The sequence below is a fragment of the Centroberyx affinis genome, unplaced genomic scaffold (genome assembly GCF_046629955.1).
Source record: "Centroberyx affinis isolate AG114_WGS23_722 - 3 ecotype Tasmania unplaced genomic scaffold, CSIRO-AGI_Caff_v1 ptg000987l_1, whole genome shotgun sequence".
Classification (NCBI taxonomy): domain Eukaryota; kingdom Metazoa; phylum Chordata; class Actinopteri; order Beryciformes; family Berycidae; genus Centroberyx; species Centroberyx affinis.
The window spans coordinates 133,718-146,212 of record NW_027279554.1 but is presented as its reverse complement, the minus strand read 5'-3'; the positions used below and the strand labels follow the sequence as shown (position 1 = coordinate 146,212).

The window sequence follows — 12,495 nt, the reverse complement described above, 5'->3', positions numbered from 1 at the left end:
AGGTGATTACCCTATTAGAAAGTAACAACAAGCACATAGTAATCACTTCACACATGAGTGAGCTGCTCTGCAGAGTATGTTATGGTAAACTTCAGACAGTGTCATGGCTAAAAGTTGAATTTGCTTTTTTTTTTGTAAACATGTTAGCATATTCTGTAATCTATTAGGTCTCTGCTGGGACAATCAAAATTCATATTTGCATAGATGACTGCAAAACTGAAATTGCGGAGTGCGGACCTGTAAGTCCCACAGTTAGTTAAATATGCGGGCAATTGCGCATGTTATGTTGAGTGTCCAGAAATATTTGGTAATAACATGAGAATTGGTTGACGTGAAGGGCTGTAAGCCACATCACTGTGGGCATTTCAAAACCAGCAGGGTCCAGCTGAGTGTCGCATTTAGGTCTACTTCTAGCTGCACCACAACACATTTTATTGCATTATTTGCTGATATTGTTTCCTACATTCAAAATCGATATCCTATGAAAGTATTTGTATTGAATATTGAAGCGTAACTACTCAAACCAGAATTTCTCTGGTAAATGGTTGAAGCCATTGCAATTTCCTTTATGTATGATTAGGATGTCTCATAGTAGCCTATGTGGGCATTTTTATGTTGTGCACAGTGGCGTTATGTCTTTAGTCTACTACTTGAAGGGCAGGTTTGTAAAAATGAGCATTATGTAGCCTATGGAATAATCAAATATTGTTATAGGTCCCCAGTAGTCGGAGCTCTAAGGTCATATAGTCATTTAGTAATGTTTAGGCTGTTGGTCTACAGTAAGCTACATGGCTGTACTGAGCACCACCGTGCCTCCAATGCGCTTGTTGTCTTGATATGTTCCGGAACCTTTTCCCTCCAGACCAACTCGCGGGAACACCGACCACTTGGTGTTCCGGGACCTCATCATTTACAAATTAAGCACTGCACGTCTCAATATAGCAGTTGTGTCAGAAGATGAAACTTACAATAGAAAGAGGTAATTGTATTCAGGCGTATTATAGACGTGTGTGTTGTCTCATACTTCCAGCATTGATTGCACTGCTGTACAGTGAATTGACACTGGCCAGAGTATTATCATCTCCTAATTGAGTTGATTTTACATCCGTCTTGTGTGTATGAAAGCCAGCTAATTCCAGGCCCTCCTCATAACACAGACACAGTGATGCTCTGCCAGTTTATATGATAGGATGTCCACAGAGCTTTATCCTCTTTTCTCATGAGGACATAAACCCTCTTGATGTAAATTATACCAACTTTGGTTTGGTTCGGATAGCATTACATCTCATTAAGATGTCAGCTTTTCAAAACTCCCTGATTTTCAAGCACGAAAGCTTTTTGCAATTCACTAAACGTCAAAAAAATTCAGCTCTGAAACGAGCAAAATGGCTCAAAATGGTTGCTTCCTTCTGACCTCATTTTGGCATGCTGGACCACATACACTGGCTTGGCCTGTTTGCTGCTCTATCTGCTCTTGGTTTGATTGATGCGGCCAGGGACTCACACAGCTGGGTAGGAGGCAATAAACTGGAGGAGGGAACAAAGAGTAGTGGGCCACACAGGGTGCAGCAATTAAGCTGTTTTCTTGTTGTTAATTAAAAGCAAATTAGAGACTGCGACAGGAGTTGCTGTCTAGCCTTAATCGCTGGCAGCATGTATGCCCATCCACACCTGTTGTCCCCTCTTCACTCACTCATCTTTATCTTTTTTTCTCTGACGTAGGGACGGAGAGGAAAGACTGGGGAGCCTGGACCCAGAGGCCAACCTGTAAGTGCTATAACACACATAAGTACACACACACACACACACGCCTACAGTACACACACACACACACACATTCACCACACAAATAAACATTAAATATTGCATGTGTACTTTTCACCTTCGCTATTTGTTTTCTCTAAGGTAATAGAAATAAGGTCATTCATTCAACAGAAAGATCCACAAAGCTACTAGACAAGCCACTAGACAAATCTCATTCAGTCCTTCAGCACTTACCATAATCAATAGTTTACCACTTGAACTTTGTCTGCAACCCAAATTTGTTACTGTGTTGAATGAAAATGAGACCCACTGACGATGAAAGCTACGCTCAGACAGTACTTGCATTAGCAGTATGTTTCATTGTGGGACATCTATTCAAACTTTGTCCATTAATTTCATGCTTATGCAGTATTATTCTGTTAAAAATCTTCTCCCATCCTGCTGTAACCAGGCCACATTATTAGAGCAAAACCACAGGGTGTGTATGAAGATCGCACCTGAGCATGCTTGTATTGATGAGTAGGACAAGTCTTGCTATAAGGCCTGTTGACTCCTTGAAATATAGACTCTTCCCCAGGCGTCTAAATCAATCCCACAGACTGCTTGTGTGTGTGTGGTGATCCACACACTATAGAGCACAAACACCATCATGCGTTACAGAAGATGGCCTGTCACACTCTCAGCTGCTCTGACATCAGGACAAACAGGAGTTTGTTGGCATCATGAAACAATATTATATCAGAAGGCTGCATGCTTTTGGTGTCCAATTATTTTCATGCACTGTTGCCCTGATTAAACTTCTGATCAAGACATAGGGTTTGTCTTATTTTATTTCATCCAGAATTCCGCAAAGATCCTGTTCTGCTTCTATCGCCGTTATGCTCAATAGGTTCAATTATCTTTGGTATAATTGAGCTAGTGACTGTTAAACCTCTCCCGCATGACTCAATGCATCCTCTGCATCCTTAATAACTCATAAAGTTGTAGGACACAAAGTCGTTGGAGAGAAAAAAGAGGGGATGGAGAAGGTGTGACATTTCTAAATGGCAGTGTCTCGATGATACCTATAGCATGTGCCAGCTTTGCCTCCGTCCGCCGGAATTGGCATTTATGAGTCACCTGTTTTGCTGAGGTAGATCTCAGGGGCAAAATCACCCATTCAAAACACACACCGGGGCATCACTCTCTCTTTTCCATTGGCAGCAGGACAGCGTTTACAGTGGAGGGGGTAGCAGTTGTTTTTCAAGGTCAAATTAGCATTGCACCGGGACGCGAATGTCTGTGAAAGGCACACAATAAAGACATACTCGGTGATAATCGATAGACTGCAGGTAGCCAGAAATGTCTTTATGAGAGACAGCAGTAGCCTAAAGGTTGGAGAAGAGTAGTAGAACAGTAGAAGGCTGCGGTTGTTCTAGGCATCTCCCAGGTGTGTGTGTGTGTGTGTGTGTGTGTGTGTGTGTGTGTGTGTGTGAGAGAGACCTTCCCTCCCCTGGCAGACTGAAACAGGCCATTGCTGTAAATAAAAATGTGTTCTAGTTCAACTTGCCTGATTAAATAACGGTTAGAAAACCTATCGGATTAAAGAGAGTATTTTGAGTGATGACAGTAGCATTGACGCACTTTGCTGTTCGTGTGTTTGTTCATATAGCTGTTTTTCAAACATCATTTTTGTGTGAAACAGCCTTTTATCATTTCACCGTGTGAAAAGACTCTCTTTCATTTCCTGTAATTGCAGGGTCCCCCAGGAACCTCTGAAGGAGAAAGTGGCAAGGTATCATGCAAAAACGTTATTCATCACAAAACACAGCGCTGACATGTGGCATTTAAAGTAGATCTCAGCTGCCTCAGTGTTTGATTTACCGGTCCTTACCTACACTTCCAGCAAGGGTGAATTGTCAAGATGACTGAACAGTTTTCATTGTAGTGGTCCTCCAAATAGGGTAGGATTTCTATCACCTGTACAACATTGTCTGTATAAAGATTCACCATGTGCAAGTATTCGTCCCAAGTAGCCTGATTTACTGCTGGATCTCACTCAGCTCAGACTAGACAGACACGTCTATGACCACAGCCTCAACCCGCTCTGCCCTTGACTGACATTTTTGTATTTGCAGAGAGGAAAAGTTCTCCCTCCTTGGGAATGGCACCTTTCAGTCAATTGTAGCCTATCTACTGTGCAAGTTAAATAGCTTTCCCCGCCCTCATCTCCCCTACACCTCCTGCAGCCTGGCTCAGCGTGACTCAGTGCTCAGACTCAAAACAGACAGATGGCCATTACATACAGTGCTTTTGCAAAAAGGTCTGCAATCATTTTCATGAAGCCCAGGGGTGCTGTAGCTCACCAGAGACACATGAGATATGTGGTGTAAAGAAATTCTTAGACACGGACCACTACTAGGCCTCCCACTGTCCCTGTAGCAAGCTGCTTCCTTCACAAACCCACCCCCACCCCTCGCCCCACCTTCGCACACAGCCTCCAGTGGCCCACTTGTGATCATGCTGAGAGTGAAAGCTATTGTGTAGTGGACAACCTCTTGACCGCAGCTGTTCATTTGATGTATAGGTGTGTCGTTTGCGGTGGTGTCGGCTCAGGCCGCAGTATTCCTCCTGCTCCCTCTGCCCAGAGGAAGGAGAAGTGTCGGCTGGCCAACCTTGAAAAAGAAAGTTATCTGTGTGAGGACGCGCTGATTATACCTGAAAACAAATGGGATGGCAATAGGTGTACCATAGGTGGAGGTACGGCGGATGGTGGTTTTGCTTAGATGAAAAATGACATGGTATTGCCATGTCCTAGTAAGTCAAACTTAAGAATAAAATGACAAATATAGGTTACCTTGATGAAGTTTTCCTGAGTTGACTTACGCATGGAAAAAAGTTTTCTGTAATTGGCTACTGAGTTGCAGCTTTATTGTCTTTCACTTGAATCAGTCTCAAATCATAAAATGAAACCATAAAACTCCAGACTTTAACTGGCAGAGAGGAAAATAGCTGTGAGATTATGGGTCCAGTATGGTGGTTAACCTATTGCTACTACACTGTACTTACTTTCATATGCCTCTTGTTAAGTAAATGACTGGAGAGTTTGGATACAAAGATGGAAAAGGACGATTAAATGCAGCAGATACTAGTTGAACATACTTGTTGTAGATACTTGTAGAACAATAACAATAATTACAATAATTATTGTGTAACAATTGGTTTTGTTTTATCTCAAGAATTTGTGAAAGAAGTAAACAGAACTGTAGGCTGACTGTCATGCTATTGCACTCTTGCCTTACTGAATAGAGTTTAGAGTGAAAATGAAATTCTAATTGACTGGTGTAGTGACACCAGTGACACTTGCAGGTGACACATAAATAGTAAAGTCAGTGTTTTGCAGCTGGAGAACAAAGCAAGCCATTTGAAGTGAGAAATCACACACCATAATGGCTAAATAACTGCCTAGAACACATATTTATGAGTGCATCTTAAGAGTGGACTTGCTGAAAGACTGATGCTGTTGTTCGTTGGGAGTATATGGGGGGTGCTAAGGTATGAAACATTGTTTCATTGCTTTAATGGTTCCATTAAATGTGCATGCCAGGCTTGCCCATGCCATGAATCAGTCATGCAACTACATTAAGGATAGATCTCAGCTTTATCATTATGAATTCATGCTTACCGTGGATGACAAGAACACTCTCTCATGTCCCAGGGTATCACTTCCCATTTTAAACTGCCATAATGAAATGAGCATAGCGATGCGTTTGAAGGAGTTTACAGAACCCAACATGATAAGTGACTTCTACGAGAAGCTACATCACCGAACCTCTGACAGGAATGGAAAGCAACAATTTCCATGGGCAGTAATAATTGAGGGATTCTCACCACCTCTCGCTGGCTCCCCCTGTGCATTTTTTAGCTCGGACAAAACAGACGTGAGTTAGACTAAACTGCAGCTTGTGTAACATCTGTGAGCACGAGCCGAGCCCCCTCTCACTCAGTCAGCGGAGCGTGAATTTTTTAAAGTAAAAAATGGTTTGCGAGGCGCATGATGTGCAGGCAAGGCGGTGCACCCATGAATCACATCTCCATAACGGCATCTCCCACTGACAGTCTCAAACGGCTCTGACAGAACACCGCAGATATTGATGGAGAGACGGAGAGGGACACAGACAGGCTTAATTGCAGTTTGATGACTAGAGGTGCTTCAAAGTCAACATATCTCCCACAGACATCCACAGGTGGACCAGTTCCCTGTCCTACACACCGCTGAGCACTCTCATTGTATAAATACAGCAATAATCTAAGTAAATACTAGCCGTGCTTGAGTTAATCTCATTTGAAAGACTTATTAACTTGTTACACACCACTGTCTGCTAATGACTTGACTTTGAATGATCTCAATGTATCTGAAAATGTACCTTTGACATCTGGAAACTCCATGGACATCGCTAATCTCTATTCCAACCAAGAAAACACTCTTCCTAGAGTCTATACCAGTACATGGCTCAACTTTTCATAAACACCTTGGGCTAGTATGGAATTTTCATCAAATGTGATTTTCATGCGTCTTCAAGGTCTTTTTAGATGTATTGTCTGATACACTTGATGCCTCTGTCAGTGATAAATCAGCGCAAATTGGCTGTCAAAAATAGAAAAGCATGTCAGACATGGTATGAGGTTTTAACTCCTATCAAAGAGTTATGAAATGACATATGATCCACATGTTAAAAAGAAAACGCTGATATTGTCCTGTAAACTGTCTCGTTTGTCATTATGGAATACGTCTCTGCCCTGTTATGATTGATGGAGTGCACAACAATGATATAGTTGATTTTTCTCAGTGGTGAGATTATGGTGGTAAAATGGTGCGTTCCCTTGTGGTTGAAAAAGCTTTACAGGATTCGATTAATGCTCAAAGTCAATTTTCCTACCAGTCCCTCCTCCCTACCTAAAATATTAATAGGACAATCCATCTGTTCATACATGGCAGCAGTCTACTGGCTTAATAACAGCTCATAATTTGGACGAGGAAACAGTGACTATATCTCATTAAACGAATGGTATCACAGCGGCTGTTGTTAGAGAGTAGAAAGAACAGGGGAGGAGCTGAAACTGAATGGCAATTATTGTCTGTTGCAGTCCAGGCGCCACTAAGGAGTGTGTGTAAATACTCTGCAACCTTTCTCAGATGTCTCCCTGTCTTCTCAGACTGCACTACAGACACACCGTAATATCTCAGCGCAGAGTATCTGAAGCGTTCCCTGCCCATGTTTTGGCACATGTCATGGAAAACAGCAATATTCTTTGATGAACAATCTATGTCTTGAGATTCTGTTATGCGTGTTGCTGTTTGGAGAAGAAATGAAAAAAAAAACCGGAACAGGTGGGCTATATTGAAAATGTCTGGAAATGCGAGACCATGGTGAAGAGTGGGTGGGACGCAATTCAGGAGTCTGGAACCAGGCTAAGACATTTCTCACAGTCCAAATGCATCAGCGAATTGTATGGTCCGATTCTGCTTTTGGAACTGCACAAAAAAGGAAAGTCTGGTAGCCTATACTGCAAGTGAAGTCCCACAGTCATAAAAACTCAGCTTGTTGACTTGAAATGAATGTGGAGACTGTATGTGATGAGTCTTCTGCAAAGGCCACAAGGACGTAAGAGGTTCCCCTGCCTACATGTTATATCTCTATGTTTCTAATGGCTCCTTCACTGCTATAATGTGATATGACCCAGTATACCTGTGTGTCCTTAACCAAAGTGCAAGTACATTTATTTTACAGTTATGTTGACTCAGAGTATTCTCCACACTACTGAGAGGAGGAAATCTTATTAAAAAATATTGTAAGGACAGCTCACCTGCAGTCATAAAGTGCCATCTATTGGCAGACAGGGGAATGATTTTAACTTGATCGCCCTAGTATGGAAAAGTGCTGCAATGCAACAGGGGCTTAAGTCCTTCATTATCTTGCTACACTCACATAATACCCATAGTCTCATAAAGCCCCGAGACTTGAGTAGCGCTGCATTTATTCTATTATAATTACAAAGTAGTATGATTCTGCGACGACACAGTATGCTTTCCTGTTTATTTATTCGTAACAGCTGCCCTTGCCTAAGTTTCACTTTCTGAGCTTTCTGTCTTTTTCCCCTGTCTGTGCTGTCAGTCATTGTCAGCGCTCCGCTCTGCTCTGCTCCGTTCACAGGGAGGGAAGGGTGAGTTTGGAGTCCCGGGAGAGAAGGGGGAGAAAGGAGAGCGAGGAGACCCTGTACGTATTTTCCTGCAGTGACATTTACAATGCCATCGCGCTACAAAGTCATTAACCAAGGCCTCCTCCCACAGGGTCAGCCAGGTGCCGAGAGGGCCAGCGGGATGAAAGGACAGAAGGTAAGTCACATCAATGTCATATGTCATACATGATGACTCCCTCCGTTAGTGCTCCCCGAGACTCTGCCTGTGTGTGTGTGTGTGTGTGTGTGTGTGTGTGAGAAAGAGAGACAGAGGTGAGAGAAGCAGGAGGAGAGGTGGTGGTGTTCGGTACAGCATGTCCACTCAGCCCGGCTGTATAATTGGTATGATGCTCTAGAATTCAGGGGCTAAGCCTTTTGAGTTAGTTAGCTCCTTCAAGTCTCTTTATCCTCCATGGGTCCTTTAAAATCATCTAGCAGAAAATAAGAAATCATCAGGTGATTATTTCATGGGTTTTATTGTTGATATCCTTTGCTCTTTTAAGCATGATTGAAACATTATTCCAAAGGAATTAATTGTGTGTGTCTTTTGCGTTTGTGCGCTTTCATATAACTGTCAGAGTAATAATTTGCTGTGGAATTTTCTAGTAGCTTCAAACGGCTCTCTCATGGCAAACTGCCCCCCCCTCCCCCCTCCCAACCATATCTCTATGGCATACAGATAGGATTTTGAAGTAAGTTTTGTGCTACTTCAAAAAGCTGTAATAAAACTGTATAACATTACCATAGAGTCTATGATAGTGTTATAAAAGCCAAACCACTAACTAAGTTTATCTGTTTAACCAACCAAGGTGGCAGCTGTGTCACCCAGCCTAACCTTTTCCTCACGGAAACAGAAAATCACTCTGACTTATTTGAGGGAACAAAGAAAAAATATTTAGTCAAGCGTATCTTCAAAATTACCAAATTGATGGATGACCAATTGGCCCTGTTGGCAAAAGTCTTTTGAGTCGTTTTGCGAAAGTAATACAAAAGGGACACGACAAGCACTGTAACTCATTTCTCATGTGTACTTTTGCAGTATGTTTTTTGAAGTTGCAGTTTGTTTTTTTGGCCCACTTATCTCATGGCTCACCTCACATCACTTCAGTCTTCAGTAGTATCTCTGAAGTCTGGTCATGTTATTGCCTCCTTTATTGTTGCTCCAAAACCTATTGATGTGTTTGAGGTCATCTGTGGCAAGTCTCCCGTCAAAAGAAGTTTTTCAAGCTGTTTGTGGAAGTAAATTTTTCTGCTCCTCATTTTTTATTTGTGTATCTTCAATGTCTATCTATCTATCTATCTATCTATCTATCTATCTATCTATCTATCTATCTATCTATCATATGTGGTGATTAATAATGTGTTTATATTCTCTTTCTAGGGTGAAGTTGGCCCTAGAGGTCCTCCCGGCCCTGTAAGTACAATATTTTGGGTAGAGACCTCATTGTGTCATTCAGCGTCAATAAATAAAGAGTTTTCATCAAGGCTGTCATGAGAGTGTATGGAGAGCGGTTACCAGTGGTTTTGAGGGACGTGCCACCATGTTGGAGGACTAACAACAAAAGGAGAGATTGTAACGTTAACGCCTCTTTCTTCTTGACAAACCAAAGAAAATGATAATTTCTGTGCAGCCGTATACTAAGCTGTTCAAATTATAGTGTGAAAGGAGGGTTAGAGCATGGGCACAGCACAGTCTTTACTTTTGTTGTCACTCCTCCACCTCCATGGTGGCACGTCCCTCATAACCACTTGACAGACATTCTTTGACACGCTGCAGATTTGTTCTATCTTTAGATAGATTGTTTTTCTGTACATGTACCGGATCGATGTCGATAAGGGGCAGGAAACATGTGCAACCTTGTGAGGCAGTGGAGATAGGTGGTGTTGAAATTCTCCAGGGAAGAGCTTCCTTGGTTTTTTTTTCAGGTAGTATCTCACTGATAATTGGCAGAAAGCTCCCAGTAAGTAATTTTTGAAACAATGTACACAGCAGAAAATATATGCAATATACAGCAATTCACAGCAATAGACAAAATACAAAATAAAATGCTTTGCATTGGCGCTGAAAGCTGTAAACTGTGATTTGCTGTGTGTCTAATATCAAGTGAACACAGTTGCGCTAGGCAGCACTCACTGGTGTTATTATAATCTCTTAATTAATGTCCCTACATGTAGAATTTTTACCTCAATACATCATTCTCAAATTAACTTGAGAAAAATGAGACCATCACTGTGAAAATTGGTTAATTCTGTGTTGCTTTCAATTTGTTTATTCTATTTGTCCCTTGTGGGACTAACTTTCAAGACAAAGATAGAGCCTCAACTAAAATAGAAAGAGGACTCACTTTGAATTGCTCTGCTTGTTTGTCAGGAAACAAAAACACAGACTGGTCCAGATGCTGTCCAGTCCCACAGCACCTAGCTAGGTGTGCAGCATCAACTGTTGCTGTGGTTTAAGTTACTACAGACGGAATAATCAGGATAACCACATCATTCACCAATGTATTGTCAAGAAAAATAGATCCACTACTATACAGCTAGGCTCCAGTAAGTTAGCTGTGTTTTAGCATCATAGTAGCCTGCAAAAATGTTTCGTTAGCATTGCCCAAACATAAAGAAAATTAAACTCGGAAACTAGGAAAAACTGGTTTGCTAATTCAGTCTAGTTGTAACTAAAATATTCACCAGCAAAAATATTTGTTGTCGCTGGGAGCCCTAGAGATGAGAGTGAGAGGCTGACTGATGAACACGTCTCGTGCCGTGGGAAAAATAACTCGCCTCCTTACACAGATTCGTTCCAGTTCCATTATTCAGTTTATATTGAAACAAGTTCACATCACCTCTTCTGTATACAGATTTGTCTTCTCTCTGCAGTCTGCAGAGGGGGGAACGAGTGGCGAGTCTCTTTGCGCTGGCGTAAAACACTACCACTAAGAGACTCAAGGGGTCGCCAAAGTCATCAAGTTTCATCTTTAAACAAGAAATTGCACTTATACATACATAGGTGCAAATCAGAGAATGAGACAGAATGTGTGTGGAAAGACACAGGTCCTGCTGTCAGTGAAGCAGCAGGTACTGTATAAGCAGTGAAACCCTGAGTCTGGTCTGATCAGTGTTGAGAGTAATGTAGAGTTGGTGGTTCTGGGATGTTGGATCTCACTGCTGAGCCATTTTAATGTCTAGAGACAATAAAACATTACAATAATTAATTAAACATCTGTAATGGGGCGTCGATGACTCCAATGACATGCTGTAACCATGAATACCCACACTGAAAAAGAACAAAGAAAAGTAACAAATGCATCATGTCATGTCATAGTTGTGAGCCCATGTGTCATGGGCTGAAGAGCCTCATTTAGATGACTGTCCTAGTGGGATTCTACTGGTCTACAGTCTATTGAGTGTCTGAAGGCTTCAGACCTGAACTTCAATACAAAGCTTCATGTCTCTCATTTTTATTCTCATCCTTGTGGCTTGTTAGCAGGCAATTCTTATGGAAATTAGGCAACTTAATTATATGGTGAAAAAATATACCCCTCTCTCCACTGGTTTCACTGGTTTCTATCTAGCCAATAATAGGTACACTTACTTTAAAGAGCAGATATCATGGTGGGCGACTTTAATGGCTGTTCTAAACAGCAAAGTCTTGCTTTGCAATTATTTTTGAACAGTTTTCTCTTTAGGTCCCAGAAATTGCACCAAATTACACTGAAAGCGTTGCATTTCAATTGATCTTGGAGGGAGGGAAATGAAGGCTCTATCATAATTGACATATTCAATTATGTTCATTGTTGTGTACTGAGGTGTGGACCACCCAGGGTATGGAAGAGGTATGCTATAGCACATATTAATGTGGCCGACATTAGTCATTTGATAAATGAGGCTGTTTGAATATTTAGTACCAGTCTCGCTGTCTGTGCTCTCTGCTTTCCCATGGCAGATAATTTTGGCAGTTAAGCATTGATTTCCCTTACACAGCAGAAGCGAGGGTTCAGATCATTACCCTCCCTTCATAAACCTTCTTGTGCCTCTGTTTATTAGTGCCGGGGAGGAGCAGTGGGCTTATAGGCATGCATGGCCATCAACTCCCTCAGCGCCCTTAAAGTGGCAAAACATTCTTTTTAGCTCTGAGACAGTCCTTTTTTTTTTATAGCTGACAGTATTGCTTTAGAATAGAATTTTACAATCTATTAAACTGAATCTGTTAAGTTGTGTTGATGGTAAAAGGCTATAGTATGCAGTGTTACATCACTCTTGAGAAAAATGGTTTTGTGTGTGTGTGTGTGTGTGTGTGTGTGTGTGTGTGTGTGTGTGTGAGTGCATGTGTGTGCATGTGCGTGTGTGTTTGCAGCAGGTTTAATTTTTTTCATTTTGCCTTTGTAACAATAGATTTCACTTTCTCAATGCTGGAGCCTAACGGTTTCTTCCCACAATAGGATCAAGCTGAGAGGAGATGAACATGGAGAAAAGCTGTGATCTGGTCACAGACACTAATGTCACTGAGACATTGTT

At 41.7% G+C, this 12,495-nt stretch overlaps 1 protein-coding gene across 1 annotated transcript in view; it reads left to right on the top strand.

Annotated features, from left to right (window-relative positions):
* Nucleotides 1–12,495, top strand: part of LOC139646544 (collagen type XIX alpha 1 chain) — a 101,159-nt gene that overhangs the window by 56,365 nt on the left and 32,299 nt on the right. Inside the window, exons 13-17 of the mRNA XM_071522443.1 lie at nucleotides 1,723–1,767; nucleotides 3,503–3,538; nucleotides 7,959–8,021; nucleotides 8,096–8,140; nucleotides 9,365–9,397. Coding sequence (XP_071378544.1) covers nucleotides 1,723–1,767; nucleotides 3,503–3,538; nucleotides 7,959–8,021; nucleotides 8,096–8,140; nucleotides 9,365–9,397 — 222 coding nt within the window. The remainder of the gene's footprint in view (nucleotides 1–1,722; nucleotides 1,768–3,502; nucleotides 3,539–7,958; nucleotides 8,022–8,095; nucleotides 8,141–9,364; nucleotides 9,398–12,495) is intronic.